This window comes from Dryobates pubescens, chromosome 2 (genome assembly GCF_014839835.1).
Source record: "Dryobates pubescens isolate bDryPub1 chromosome 2, bDryPub1.pri, whole genome shotgun sequence".
Classification (NCBI taxonomy): Eukaryota; Metazoa; Chordata; class Aves; order Piciformes; family Picidae; genus Dryobates; species Dryobates pubescens.
Window position 1 is genome coordinate 13072913 of NC_071613.1, and position 15333 is coordinate 13088245.

Genomic DNA, 15333 nt, shown 5'->3' on the forward strand with positions numbered 1-15333 from the left:
GCAGGCCCTTCCTTCCACTGGAGACATTCGCATCAGGCCATGTAGCACAGGAACAAGAAAACAGCAGTAGCAGGGAAGACCAATTTTGAACCAAGTCCTCCTTCCCCTCATGCTTAGGAGAGCCGTGTCCCATGCAGGCAGCTCACACACTCCTCTGCTGAATGCTTCCCTGGCACAGCACTGGGACTAGGAACAGAGGCTGCAAGCACCAACTTTCCAGCCAGCCCTCAGCCCTGCTGCACCTGCTTTTACTTCTCTGGCAAGAAACAGAGGTTTTATAACCCACTCCCTGCCATCGAACAACCTGCACCTGCAGTTCATTGAGAACAGCTGGAAAAGATTGGGCCCAAACAAAAGGAAAGGGTGGGGTGGAGGGAAGGACAGAGAACATCTTTGGTACAGCACCTCCTTCGTTCAGGAGCAAGGAGGCTTCCAACCAGCAAACAGTAACTTTTCTATGCAGCTGCTCTCTCCTTGACCCCTAGGAGTGATCATAGTCTGAGTTTTGCCACCTGGGCAACGCTTGCTGCCAAGGGCACCTCAGCAAAAGGACCAAGACTGATCAAAGAATTAAAAATACAAAAACCAATAATAATAATTAAAAAAATCAATTCCAGTAGAAAAATAATTTAATAAAGGGATGAGTTTCAAGAAAATAGCTGTATAGTAACAACATTTTAAGTCAAATGTCCACAAAAATATACATGTCTAATGTGATTATACATTAAGTTTTCTGACAGGTCCTGTTTAAAACTTGGTTCAGTCCATCTGGGTTTTCATCTAGGAAAAACCTTCACTGCCATCAGACTTTTGGGGATGCATCAATTTGCACAACAGAATCTTCCCAACTCAGTTTAGGCTCCCACAGGTATTTTAGAGTTGGTCACAGCCCAGAAGAGATCAGGTTATACCATATCATTGAAAATAAAGAGGAAATACAAACAAAGCAAGCAGAAGTCAGCCACCCTATGGGACTCTGCCAAGCAGAAACATCAGCCCTACAAAATGCACCACACTGAACACTGACACAGCTGGAAGTGGAGGCAGATGAAGATGGGCAAGACAGAGGAACATCCTAGGAGGAGAAACTCCCAGGAATGGTGGAACTGCAGAAGGAGAGGGACTATAGAGGCCAGGGAACAGCACACACAGGACCAATGTATTTCTAGAAACCGGACAACTTGGTAAGATAGAAAAAGCTAATTGCAGGAAGATGAGAAGGAATCAGTGGAGAATGTTTATTTCTTATTTTTCCAAAATGCCTACTGAGCTGTAGAACCCACAGGTCTGTCCCAGAGAGCCCTCGCCGCTAGTGCTGCTAATTCAAACTGGACAGCTCCAAAACTGACCCAGCTTTGAGGGGAGGAGAAATCCGGTTACAGAAATTGAAGGATGCAAACGTGTACAGTAGAAAATAAAGGAAAAACATTCCACCAGCAAAGGACAGGAAGGAAACACTCAAGAGGAGATGCCAAAAGAAGTGATACCGCTTTTGTCAGGGCGGAGGGGGGGTAGGGGGAGGAGAGGAGATATACACAGCAACGACACCAAAAACAACCCAAAAAGTACAGAATGGGAAAGAAAACAAAAACCCCCAACCCACAGAAAGCAAAGGGGAAACACTGCTCAAGAAATCAAAAGGACACACATTTTCCAAAAGATTTTTCTGGTTTATAATAACAACTTTGTTGTGTTGTTTTTTTTTTTTTTTCTTCCTTTTTCTTTGCTGTTTCTTTTTTTTTACATAGACAACTGAAACACACCAACACTTTGTGCGAAAAAGAAGTCTTAAATAAACTTTGCTCGTTCTTGGGGTTGTTTGCTTGGGGTTTTGTGTGTGTGTATGTGTGTGTGTGTGTACATTCTGACATACAGACGTAACAAGGTTCACGGCGCTGTAACCAGGATCAAACCCATACAAAGGAACGAAATTAACTGCTGACATTTATCCTTCCCGAACCCAGCTGGCTGCTGTGGCACTATCAGCCTTGCAAAATTATCATCATCTTAGTAGTGGGCAGCCTGTCTCTCAACAGAACACTCCAAACAAACCCCAAATTATTATTGCACGAGAAGCCAGTGAAGGCATATGGCATAGAATGATCAAAGTCCCTTACTGTTAAAACCTTACACCCCCCCAAAATAGAAAAATAGAACTGGAACATGAAACACGCCAAAGAAACTTTGTCTTTTCTTTTCTCCTGTTTGTTTTTTCTTATCATTATCATTATTATTTTATCTTCTTTAGTTTTGAGTCAGGAGTGTGAAAAAGTGCCTTGCAGACTTCTGAAGCTGCTCTGATTTCCTCTGCATCGGTGAGCGTTAACTAGGTTATCTTTAGCAAAGCCTTTGCAGAACCAAGGCCCTTCTGTTTCAGGGAGTTTTGGTGGGGGGTGGGGTGGTGGTGTTTGTTTTTTCCCCCTGCTTTGTTTTGGCTGTTCCTGTTTCGTTTATCAACTTAGGTTTCTTCAAGTCTATGAACCTGCACAGACTACTTTAGCCATAAACTCTACAAGTAGCTGGAGAGAGGAGGCGGTGGGGGGGGGGGAAATACATTAAAAAAACAAACAAACAAACAAAAGCCAAATATTTCTTCTTTTTTTTGTTCTGATTTTTTTAAAAGTACTCCTTTTTTGTTTTGCTCTGAAGCCTCCCTGCTCTGCCGCTGTCTGGGAAGGAACTCACAACAGCATCCCAAAACACGGCGAAGTTCTTGGAGCTTTTGAAAACCTCTCCTCCCCAAAAACAAAAAAAAAAAAAAAAGAGAGAGAGAGAGGTTTGCCACAAAACCTCCCCCCACCCCCACCTTGAAAGCTAAAAAGAAACCCCCCCACGACCCACCCGTCGCTGCCCCACATCAGGCTGAAGAAGAGGTTAAACCCCTTTTGGGGGTGGGGAAGCGTTTCTCCCGGCAGCTTCGCCGTCACACGACGGTCTCCACGCCGATCAGCTTTGGTGTGAGGATCCGTGGGGTGACGCCGTTGTTGAGATCTTCTTCGAACTCCAATAACTGCCCCATGAAGTTAAGGTTAGGGGAAATGATTGGTCGTTTGCCTTTCACAAACTTATAGGCATCCGTCATGGTCATGCGCGTGTGCTTCATTAGGTAGGCGATAACGATGGTGGCGGAGCGGGACACACCGGCCTGGCAGTGGATGAGGAGACCTTTGCCACACTGATGAGCTTCCTCTGGAATGAAGAGAGACAGAAGGAAGTAAGACTTGTGTCAGTCTCTAAATCAGAAAGGAAGTGGGGGGGGAGGAAATCAATACAATGAAGAGTAACTTAATGTAGAATAGAATAGAATAGACCAGACCAGACCAGGTTGGAAGAGACCTTCAAGATCATCATGTCCAACCTATCAACCAATCCAACCCACCTAATCAACTAAACCATGGCACCAAGCACCCCATCAAGTCCCCTCCTGAACACCTCCAATGATGGTGACTCCACCACCTCCCCGGGCAGCCCATTCCAATGGGCAATCACTCTCTCTGTGTAGAACTTCTTCCTAACATCCAGCCTAAACCTCCCCTGGCACAGCCTGAGACTGTGTCCTCTTGTTCTGGTGCTGGCTGCCTGGGAGAAGAGACCAACGTCTCTTTATTTGATTAGAAGCACAGCAGTCTTTCATAGAATCCCAGAACTGTTCCAGTTGGAAAAGACCTCTAAGATCACCGAGTCCAACCATCAAGCTAAGATCACTGTGGCCATTAAACTGTGTCCTGAAGTGCTGTGTTCACACGTTTCTTGAACGCCTCCAGGGGCGGTGACTCCACCACCTCCCTGGGCAGCCTGTGCCAGTGCCTGACCACTCTTGCAGTAAAGAAAATTGTCCTAATGTTCTACCTAAACCTCCCCTGACTCAATTTCAGGCCATATCCTTTCATTCTATCACCTGATACTAGGGAGAGGAGACTAACCCCTGCCTCACTACAATCTCATTTGATGTAGCTGTAAAGAGCAATAAGGTCTCCCCTCCACTTCTTCTCTGGACCAAACGACCCCGGTTTCCTCAGCCACTCCTCACCAGACCTATTCTCCAGACCCTTCACCAGCTTTGTTACCCTTCTCTGGACACACTCCAGCAAGTTAACATCCTTCTTGTAGTGAGGGGCCCAAAACTGAACCCAGTATTCAAGTGCGGCCTCACCAGTGCTGAGTGCAGGGGCATGATCACTTCCCTCCTCCTGCTGGCCACACTGTTCCTGATCCAGGCCAACTCCCACCCAGTCAACCCTCCTTTGGGGTTTCAGAGTTACTGAATGTGACACACAGAGGCCAAACTGACACAGAAAATCCTCATGTTTGCTTTTCCCTCCCTTTTTGACAAACTGCATATTGAGAGACATTGCCACGCTGCTCCCTCGTGTGCCATCAGGGAGCATGTATTTGGGAGGTCAAGGCCCATGATGAAGCAGCTTGGGCTTCATCTCCACACCCCTGTCATAACACTGCTGCATGATGTCAGCATCTCAGCCTCCCTGCCTTTCAAAGCAGGACACCATCCTCATGAAACCCAGGCATTTTCAGACACAATTCTAACAATACATCTGTTTCAAGTCCTCTACTTCTACTGTTACTCTTGAAGCCAACAGGGCACTCTGCTATGGTATCTCTGCAAAAGCAGGAGCTGGGTCTGGTTTACACCTCAGCAAGATAAGTCTAAGATAAGAGCTGGTAAGAGAACTCAGACTGATTCAAGCTCTGTGTGTTTTGCCTTGGTCACCTTCAGTGTTGTGAAAAAGGGATTTGCCATCCCTTCTGGAGAAGGGGAGGCTTAGGGGAGACCTTATTGCTCTCTACCAGAAAGCAGGTTGCAGTGAGGTGGGTGTTGGTCTCTTCTCCCAAGTAACCACTTGAAAGAAGAGGAAATTATCTCAAATTACACCAGAAGGTGGCTTAGATTTTATACTTTAGGAAAAATTTTTTTACTGCAAGAGTGGTCAGGCATTGGAACAGACTGCCCAGAGAAGTGATGGAGTCACCATTCCTGGAGATGTTGAAAAAAAAAGCATGTAGACATGGCACTTCATGGTTTAGTGAGCAGAGTGGTGTTGGGTTGAGGATGGCATTAGATCTTAAGGGGTCTTTTTCAGCCTTAATGTTTCCATGGTTCTGACTCTTCATGATTTGAGCAAAGTACTGCATTCTGCTGAAAGCTGTCCCTCCAGAGCTTCCCTGCAAGCAGTGGGTAAAGGGAGGCACATAAAGACACACATGCACTCAAAATTACACACTCACTTTCCATCAAGGTCTATCACTTAGAGGGATGCAACCTGGGCAGGATTTAGGGAGGACAGAGCCCCTGGAACCACATGCTAATAGGACACAAAAAAGAGGAGAGTCACTACTGCGTCATCCTCACCTCCCACAGCCTGCTTTTAAAACAGGAGATAAAACTTTCAAGATGTAACATTTACATCTATTTCTTCTATTTTAATCTACAGGAGCATGAATTTGCAAGTTTGGGCATGAATCCAAACCCACCAAGAGCAGGGTAAGATGAACCATACGTGTTCAACCTGTATTGAGAAAGCATGAATGAAGCCAGCTTCCCTCTAGACATTTTTAGCCTGTTAGTATTTCCAAAAGCTGAACCTTTCTAGCTCATTTGGACACACTTTTCCAGAGAGTTTATGATGATTTCACTTCCTATGGCTTTAGTCTTAGCTAAACCTAGGTTTGGCTGTGGGTTTTTTCCAGGGTATATTTAAAGAAACACAGGGCAATGATTGACTGTTTAAGCATTTCCAAACCTTCTGAAATGCAATTTAAAGTTTACCCTGAGGAAGGGAAAGCTTTGACTAGTTCCTTTCCCAGCTGGCTAAATTTGCTGTGGAGAAGAAACTCTCAATGGAGAAATATTTGTCTTTTAAAAATACAGACAGACCCTCAAGCTGTAATTATTAAAAAGGAAAAATAAAATGGGGGTTGAAACATTTTCTAAGCCTTTTCAGAGCAAGGCTATTTTCTCTGCCCTTGGTAAGGTCAGAAACCAAACACTATCTTTCAGTGGTTTGGAGAGCTCTAATCCTGCAGTTCATTGGGATGCTGGGAGCAGAAGGCTCACTCCCACTCCAGAAGGGCCTCAGCAGAGCTTTGCAGTTTCTTCATGTAAGCTTAGCCTTATTGCATTTCCCCATCTTGTGGAATTCAACATTTAATATTTTACTGGATTTCCTGCTCTAGTTTTATTTCCCAAAGAACCAAAGTGAGGTTACCTCTCCCCTGACCTTGGAGAGGGCTTCTCTTCACACAAAAAGGGGAGTCTGTGTTCCCATGCACAAAGTAATCAGCAGTTTGGGGTTGAGCTATGAACACTGGAGAAAATTTGGGTTTAAGTAGAGACCACTGTAGAGAAGCCCAGGGGCTCCCAGAAGGAGCTCTCATAGGTAAGACTCAAGATTTAGCACTGCCCCTCCATCTGAACTGCAGTGTAAGCAAGCATTTGCCTGTTCACCTTCACTGGAGTAGCTGCATCAGCACACAGTGCCCCCCCGCCAGCCAAAACACAGCCAGGCCAGGCCGACGAGCTGTCTGTTTCAGAGCAGCCTGCCCCTGCCCACGCATACCACCAGGGCAGATGGACTCAGAAGAATATGCTGAGCTTGGACCTCCTGCTCTGGGACCCAGTCCCACGACAGCAGCCCAATCTTTGCTGGAGAGCTAGCACAAAGCAGGGAGAGCTTCAGGAGCTGCAAACCCACTCCTCAAAGGCCATGAACACTGATAGTTTGAGGGCAGGGAGGAAAACAGCTCTGCACCCCACTTCAGCACGGGGTCAGCTAAGGCCTTAAGATGTAATACAGCACACAAGCACATTTCCTTTGGCTAGTCCTCCACCACAGGACCTGAAGCCTTGGTAAAGAGATTAGCCCAACCTCAGCACAAGGAAATAAAACTCCATGTCAGTGGTTGCTGAAGACTACATGCCAGTGGTTCCTCCCAGCATATTTCACAAAACCTCTTGGGACGTGCTCTTGTGCTGGACGCTCACCATGCTGCCAAAGCTGTGTCCACAAAGACATAAAGGGACAAGGGAAAGTCCTCAAAAGCTTTCAGGATCATGTACTTATGTCCTTACTGGCCAGCCTGGCTTCAAGAGGCCACCTGGCTTTAGCCTAGATGACCAACCAGAGCGGAAGCTGCCACTAGACTTGGCTGAGGGCTGTGCTGCATGAATAGTAGCAGGGTGACATTGCTGTGTCATTTCTCCAGCAATCTCCTCAGCATGCTGCATGTCTGTGGTGAACTCTCTCACAGCCTACAAGCTTTAGAGCCTTATTAATACAAGTTTTCATCACAATCCACTCATCCATGCATACACTCTGAAGTTATAAATCTGATGGTAGAACAAGTGAACTGTGAAGGTTTGTCAGTTCTCACATGAAATTAAGCTAGGAAAGCCTCAGCCATCGTTAAGGATAGTTACTATGAAAAACTGGCTGGAAGCCACTGTGGAAACAGGGAACACAAATGCATCAAGAAGAGAGGTCTCAGTTTTCTGGGGTTTCCTGAATTTGGAAGCTTGGAGGTAGGGATCACTATCAATGAATAAAAACTGTGCCCCCCAGGTTGCTCAACTACATATGCCAGAGATGAGGAGGAGTAGAAACATGAGGTGCTCAGCCTTTCTGACAACCGAAACAAAAGTCAATATGGCTTTCTGCAGCCTTTAGGGCAGCCAGCGAAGCATAAAATCCACTCTAGAATCTTACAACAGGTAGGAACACACAAGAGCATTTCCAGTCACACAGAATCACACAGGCTGGAAGAGATCTCCAAGACCACCAAGTCCAACTGATCACCCAGCCCTAACTAATCAACTAGACCATGGCACTAAGTGCCTCATCCAAGCTTTTCTTAAGTATCTCCAGTGATGCTGACCCCACCACCTCCCTGGGCAGCCCATTCCAAGGGGCAATCTCTCTGTGAAGAACTTCTTTCTAAGATCAAGCCTAAACTTCCCCCTGCACAGCTTGAGACCGTGTCCTCTTGTTCTGTTGCTGGTTGCCTGGGAGAAGAGACCATCCCCCACCAGGCTACAACCTCCCTTCAGGTAGTTATAGACAGCAATTAGGTCTCCCCTGAGCCTCCTCTTCTCCAGATTTGAACTGCTTGAGACCCACGAGTTCTCCAGAAACACTGTGGGAAAGGGTAATTACCAATGAACTCAAAAGCCTCTTCGAAGTACTGCCTGAGGTTCTGCTTGTTGCTGTCGGTAGCGGGGAGCCGCTTGTAGTTGAACATGCCCTTCTCGTAGTGGTAGAGGGGCAGGTGGGTGGTCACGTTGATGACGTAGCCTATGTTCATCCTCTGCATCTTCTCCAAGTCCTGAGCGTCGTGCTCGTTCCCAAGGAAGAGGAAGGGCAGGATGGGGGTGAGCTCAGCGTTCTCGATGTCCGGCGTGGTGGGGATGGACTGAGGTAGCGTGGGGGGCACGGCGGACGCACCGCCCCCTCCTCCCCCCTCCGGGCACTCTTGCAGCTGGAGGGAGTTGTCGCAGAGGTTTTCATGGTTCTGCTTGAAACCGCTGAGTCCTCCTGGGAAGAAAGACCAAGCAGACACTTTGGTTAGGCACCCTGAGGTCAGTGGTGCTTTGGACCGGCCTTTCTTTGTGTGGTGGTTTGAGCCTTAACTGGGGCTTAAGAGCTCAGATGGGGGCAAGCCTGAGAATCCCTCTCCCGCTCCCCCCTCCTCCTTCCCAACAGAGAGGAAAAAGAAAGGGAAGGAGCAAATCCACCAAGAGATAATTTGGAGTTGGCTTGGAAGTAGAGGGGTAAATCATTTTCTTTAAACTATATATATATATATAAAACAATAACAGGTAAGGTTCACAAGGACAAGGAACAAGGATGGATGGGAGGAAGAAAGAAAAACCAAAAACAAGAATACAAAAGCAGTCTCTCTGAAGAAGCAAGGAGGCAGCAGGGAGAAGGATCAGGCCTGACCACGTGGCAGAGAAGCACAGTCACCAGCACTCCTCGTCCAAGCAAAGGCAGGGCCCAAGAGAGCTAAGGCTGCAGTGTCCTCCTCTTTATACCCTTGATGGACAGGGGAGGGGGAGTGGAGCAGATTAACTGTTTCCCAGGGTGAAAACGCCCTGCAAGGGAGGGCAAGGCTCTTACAAGCCCTCCTCCCCCTGCTTCCAGGATGGGCGTTAACACATCAAACTTTGGAGGATATGCCGAGGCCACCAAGCGTGGACCTGGCTCCAATGCCGCCTCCACCACCATCCCCGAGACCAATGCTAGGCACAGTCACCAACAGCATGAGTGGCATGAATCAGCAGCTCACACTGTTCTCCCCTCCACGAGGCTGACAGTGCCAAGGAACAGGCCTGGAGGAAAAACACACCTCTGTGCAACATCAGTGTGCTGGGGCTGCCTCACCTACAAGGCCAAGGGAGGAGGCACAGTCAGCAGGGTAAAGACAAAAGGCATTTTTCCAAGGAGGAAAGCCTCACCAAAATGATGACCAAGCCTAAAGCAAAGCAGCCAGCCAGCCAGCCAGCATGGTATTTTAGCTGTCCACAGCAGATTCAGCCTCCAGAATCACCCCTGCGGGGCTTACCCCCATCCAATGCCCCCACGGAGGGGTGGGTGCAGCTCATTGCTCTGCTCCAGGAAAGGGTTTGTACATATTCATGCAGCCAAACAAAAGACCACTCCTTGGAATCTGACAGCCACCGAGGTGCTCGCTCAAGACAGGGCAAACAGCTCTCCTTTTCCTGCCCTGCCAGCCTGCAAATATCTACCAAGTGTTATTTTTAGGATACTAATATGGATTGGGAAATGGATCTGAGGGGGTAGGAGAAGAGCAGAAGTCACTTTTTCAGCTTGTGTGTCCCTTGGCTCTGTTGCACATCTTGCTGGGTTTTTCAAGCAGCATTTTCTCCCCCTTTTTTTTTCTTTCCTTCCCCCCCAAGAGGGCAGTTCCACAGAACCGGGGCCAGCAAACCAGACCTCCTTTCTACACCTCATTCAGCAATTACATCAGCCCCAGGCTCCCCACCTGCCTGGTTTCCATAGCGATTACACAAAGCACACAATGACATCAGCTGGCATGACATCAGCTCTTTGAGCACAAACAATACAAGAAGAACTACTTTGTGTAAGGCCTTTGGTAGGAGGCAGCGGCGTTCCTGGGAGCCGCTGATGTAATGCTAACAGGTGGCTCCTCCAAAAGAAAGAGGCAGAAAAAGAGGAGAAATGCAGCCCTACATCCCCCCCTGCCTCGACCACAAAAGCACATGGTGATGGTCTACCAGGATACATGCAGGCACTGCATTGAGTTGGGTCAAGTGTTCAGATTCTACTGTACTTTCATGCAAGCCAAAAGAAAACCACACCAAAAAAAAAAAACACCCAAGAAATGAACAAACAAACAAAAAAACCCAAACCCAACTCAGTACTAGAAGGAGCTTACACTAGCCAAAGTAAAATACTCAATGTCACCATCCCAATAATGTTATCTAAAAGGAAATAAAGAAAATAAGAGGGGGGGAAGTGGATTTGTTTGGGGGTTTTTCCTCATGTTCTTTTACAGTTATCTAAGGGAAGGAAGATTTTGAACTAAAGCAAAACATGCTGCCACATGGCAAAGGACTTTGCTTCCTGTCCCTTGAGTGCTGCAACTCCAATGTCCACACACCTGTGCACAGGGTGGGACACACCCAGGGAGCAGATCAATGGCCCATGAAACACAGGTTGAGCACAAGGCACCCAGACTAGACTACGACCCTCTAATGTGTGTCCTTTTTAACATCTAGACTTCTTCACACACTGCTGGTAACTCACTTTCCCACAAATCCTTGAATTGTCATAAAATTCTGAAATTTCATAGCCTGAAACTGTGCCAGGGGAGGTTTAGGTTGGATATTCAGAAAAATTTCTTTACTGAAAGCATGGTCAGGCATTGGAACAGGCTGACCATGGAGGTGTCCAAGAAATGTGTGGACGTGGCACTCCGGGACATGGCTCAATGGCCATGGTGGTCTTAGGCTGATGGTTGGACTTGATGATGTTAAAGGTCTTTTCCCACCAAAACAACTCTGTGATTCTCTGAAAGGCAGAGCACTTCCCCTGCCTCAAAAGTATGCTTGTCTTCAGCTCTTTGCTCTTGTCCTGTAGACAGCAGAAAGAGATCTGCCTTAAAGATCTCTACTTGTGAAGTTGTTACAACAGGGGAGCAGGGTGGAAAACAGAGCAAGAACAAAAATCTGAGCTTGGCTGCCATCTGCCCTTGACAGAGTCTGAAAAGTCTCAAGTCTATGCAAGAAAAGACTATGGTCCTCAGGCTGAAGATGTTTGAAGTCTCATCCAAACCAACAGCCCCAGCCTGGAGTCTGGACGAAAGGCTAAGCCCTATCTCACACTCCTGTCCTCCTGCATAGGAAAACAATCCATTCTGCTTCAACACTGCTCTTCAATCAATAACCAGAGCATGCTGAGATTCCCCAGGAAACCCCTGGGGAGGGGAAAAAAGTGACTTTAGTGACTCCAGAGCCAACACTTATTCTCCATATCCCCTGCTGCCTTCTGGGAGTAAGCAGACAAAGGCAGAGGCAGGATTCCATTGCTTCATCATTCAAGTGCATACACACTGATGGTGTGGCAGACATCATCCTGCCTCATCAGCCACCTTTAAAGATACAGTAGGGCTGCAGAGTCTAGAGCAAGCTCTTTACTCACCATCTATGTTCTCCTTGCAGAGCCTCTGCCTGCCCAGAAGTCACTGTGACTAACTTTTCCTCAGTGTGAGCTTTGGCCCATAGACAAGAACAGGGTGAGGAGGACAAGAGACCATTACACTGGGCAGAGCTCCTGTTATCACTGTACACAGAAGAGATCAAGAGGTGCAGGGCAATCAGCACCACTCCAACAGGAGCATCAGGCCAAATGATGGGAATACAACCCCAAATACACCACATGGAAGATGCCCAAACAAATGGAGCAAACATACAGCAGCTTCATCCACAATTTCCTTCCTGTCATTCATTAGTGAAGACATCACCTTTCCTAATGTCAGTCCACATCCCTCCTCGTTCTCCTCCCTCATATGGGTGGCCAGAGAGTTAAAAAGTCAGCTCAAGCAATATGTAAAGTACCACAGCCAAGCAACCCTCAGAGCAAACATCCTTGAAACACCTTACTGGGGAGAGTATATCAACCTGAACTGGCTCAGATGTGAGCAGTGGACTGGACACTCAGAAAGGATGCAGCAAGATGCAGTCGTGGAAGGAAGCTGAACTCTAAAGCCAGGAGTAGAAGCTTAGATTGGATCTGCACTGCCATACAAGTCATGCAGGTCCCAAACCACGATCCAGACACCTTAGGAACACTGTTCCTTTAATCCCCTCTTGCCACATTCACCACATGTGATCCTTACCCCGAGCTAATTTAGGAATCACTAGTGTCATTAAAGTGCTCATGTATGCATAACTCACAGGTTTTTCTCCAGTTTCATAAGACTAATGCCCCAAAAAGGTCCAAGCAAAGTTCATTACGAGCAGCCACAAAGAATGCAAGAGGGATGAGCTTTCCACATGAAAGTGAATAGAATGTACAGGGTATTCAAGTGCATCTGTATTCCTTTGTCAAGCAGTGGCCATTTCAGCACTTAAAGCCTTTGTGCAGCAGGAGACAGGAGTGTGACAGAAAAAGCTGTACCTGGAGAGGAGGCCAACACACAGCTACTGCAAGCCTGGTCTAAGAGCTGATTCATTAAACTCAGCAAGGACCAAAACATAGACTCATAGAATTGTTACAATTGTAATAGACCTCTAAGATCATCGAGTCCAATCATTAACCTAAGACCACCATGGCCATTAAACCATGTCCCAAATGCCATGTCCACACATTTCTTGAACACCACCAGGGATGGTGACTCCACCACCTCCCTGAGCAACCTAATTCCAATGCTTGACCGCTACGTATCACTGTTACTGACAGCAACTCCAGATCACAAGGAAGCTCAAGGTCTGGATGCAGAGACTCCACTCGTGGTTGTAAGAGAAGCTGGTTTGTGCTTAAGGCTGCTCAAGCACTTCCAAACTCGGCATGAAGGAAGTGTTAGAGAGCACTAACAGGAAACAGAGAAGAGAAGCACAGTCTGGCAGAATAGAATAGAATAGAATAGAATAGAATAGAATAGAATATTAACCTCTCACTAGCACAAAAATACAATGCATTTTAGAAGTAGCTTTTCAGTTCCTACTTGCAAAAAGCCTTAATCACATACAGAGAGGCAACAGAATATGGCCACCTAGAAAGACCATTAGCATGCAGAGCAACATGCACCAGCAGTTCCAGCAACAGCCATGAAGCCTAGACTCAGCCCTCTAGCCACCTTCAATGACAAATCAAAATGCCAACGGCTAGATAAGCCACAAATGCTCCCCTCTACAGAATGTCATGCTTGTAACCTGTCTCTTCTAGCTTTAAACACACCACACAGATTTAATCACCATAGTACAGTGAAAAGCTTGAGCCACCCACAATGTTTGATGCAGCTCAGGCAAGGATGTGGAAAACATCCCAAGGGCTCCAGGCAGCTGCTAGAGAGGCTTTCAGGGGAGCTGAACCTACCCCAGTCCAAATGAAGATGGACATAGAAGGGTGCCCAGCACACGGGGGAACCCAAGGTATTTCTTCTGTAATGAAATAAATCAATGAAGCAGGAGAGGCTGAGGGACCTAGGGCTTTTTAGTCTGGAGAAGACTGAAAGGGCATTTAATAAATATTTATAAATACCTCAGGGCTGGATGTCAAGAGGGAGGGGACAGACTCTGCTCAGTTGCACCCTGTGACAGAACAAGGGGCAATGGATATAAACTCCAGCACAGGAGGTTCCACCTCAACATGAGGAGGAACTTCTTCACTGTGAGGGTCACAGAGCACTGGAACAGGCTCCTCAGAGAAGTTGTGGAGTCTCTTTCTCTGGAGACTTTCAAGACTCATCTGGGAGCATCCCTGTGAGACCTATGCTAGATTCCATGGTCCTGCTCTGCAAGGGGGGGTTGGACTCGATGACCTCCAGCATTCCCTTCCAACCTCTAACATCCTGTGACCCATCACAGCAGATGGCCTTGCCTGCTATCTAGTGGAACACAACAGAAGACTGAGGGCTGTTGCTCACCACTGATGCAAAAGCCAGCTATTTTGGTTGGCAGTTATCAGTGTGACACATCTTCCAACATCCTGCCCTGACAGAACAGTTAGGGTGACAACAGACTTTGGATTGTCTGAGACCTCAAAACTGCTGGGAAGTATCAAATCAGCATCATACATGCTCCAGCTCTCCACACATTTCCTCAAGGTCTTTGCAACCATCTGCACATCAACATCTTGCTTAATGTTCTTCAAAACACCCTGCTGGGCAGCACCCAGGCAGCAGCTGCACACAGAGTTCCCAGCCCCCACAGCCACCCAGGAGCCCAGGGCTTGCACCAGCGCTACGAGGCCAGGTGAGCAGCTGGACAGAAGCCAGATCAGCTCTGAACAAATAAGAGACGACAAGCAGTGTGGTGCTTGCATGAAAAAATAACCATGCCAAGCATGGTGCCTGTCATTTGCTATCAGGAGAGGGCAAATATGATGCAAAACAGGCACAAGAGGTAAGGCAGGAACTAGGCAACCAACTCTTTCTTACAAGGGACTACGACCCTGCACTAGAAGCAATCATTTTCAGCCAACAGCAAGGGGGGGAAAAAAAGCCTTACCTCAAGCTATACACCTTTTGTACAAGAGGGGCTTGTTTGCTTCTTGTTTAGCTCTTATTTTAGATTGTTTTAGTTTGGGGATTGTGGTTGGGAGGGTTATTTGGGTTGGGTCAGTGTCTTTTTGTGGGGTGTTTTTTTTTGGTGTTATTTGTTGAGGTTTGTGTTTTGGGTGGGGTTTTGTTTGCTTGGTTTAGTTGGTGGTGGTTTGAGTGATGGTTTTGGCTTTGTTTGGGTCTTGGTGAGGTTTGTGTGTGTGTGTAGTTTTTGCATTGTTTAAGGTGAGATTCAGAATTGAAATCCAAGGACTACAGTAACATGCCCTCCTCCTGTGTCATCTTTGGCACCTCTTTCAACCAACACTGCAGCTCCAAGGCTGGGTGCTACATGCAAACGAGGATGTGGGATTACAACATCTTTCAGTAAATTTGCAATACATTTCCTATCTGGAAACAGGATCTTACCTCCCAGTCAAGGGAGTAGGTGACCTTGTTGCCTCTACAGGGAGAGAGAGCTCAGAGAGGCAACTACCACGCAATACCCTCCCCCGACAGCAGCACCTCGGTGTTACCTCAGCGTCCTGGCCCTCCTTTGCTCTGAGCAGGGCAGGT

At 47.2% G+C, this 15333-nt stretch overlaps 1 protein-coding gene across 1 annotated transcript in view; it reads right to left on the reverse strand.

The window, feature by feature from the left end:
- Positions 1–2901: 2901 nt before the first annotated feature.
- DUSP10 (dual specificity phosphatase 10) overlaps positions 2902–15333 on the reverse strand; it is a 30825-nt gene continuing 18393 nt past the window's right edge. Inside the window, exons 3-4 of the mRNA XM_054170265.1 lie at positions 8169–8546; positions 2902–3189 (exon numbers count right to left, since the gene is read on the reverse strand). Of these exons, the coding sequence (XP_054026240.1) occupies positions 2924–3189; positions 8169–8546 (644 nt within the window). The 3' untranslated portion in view covers positions 2902–2923. The remainder of the gene's footprint in view (positions 3190–8168; positions 8547–15333) is intronic.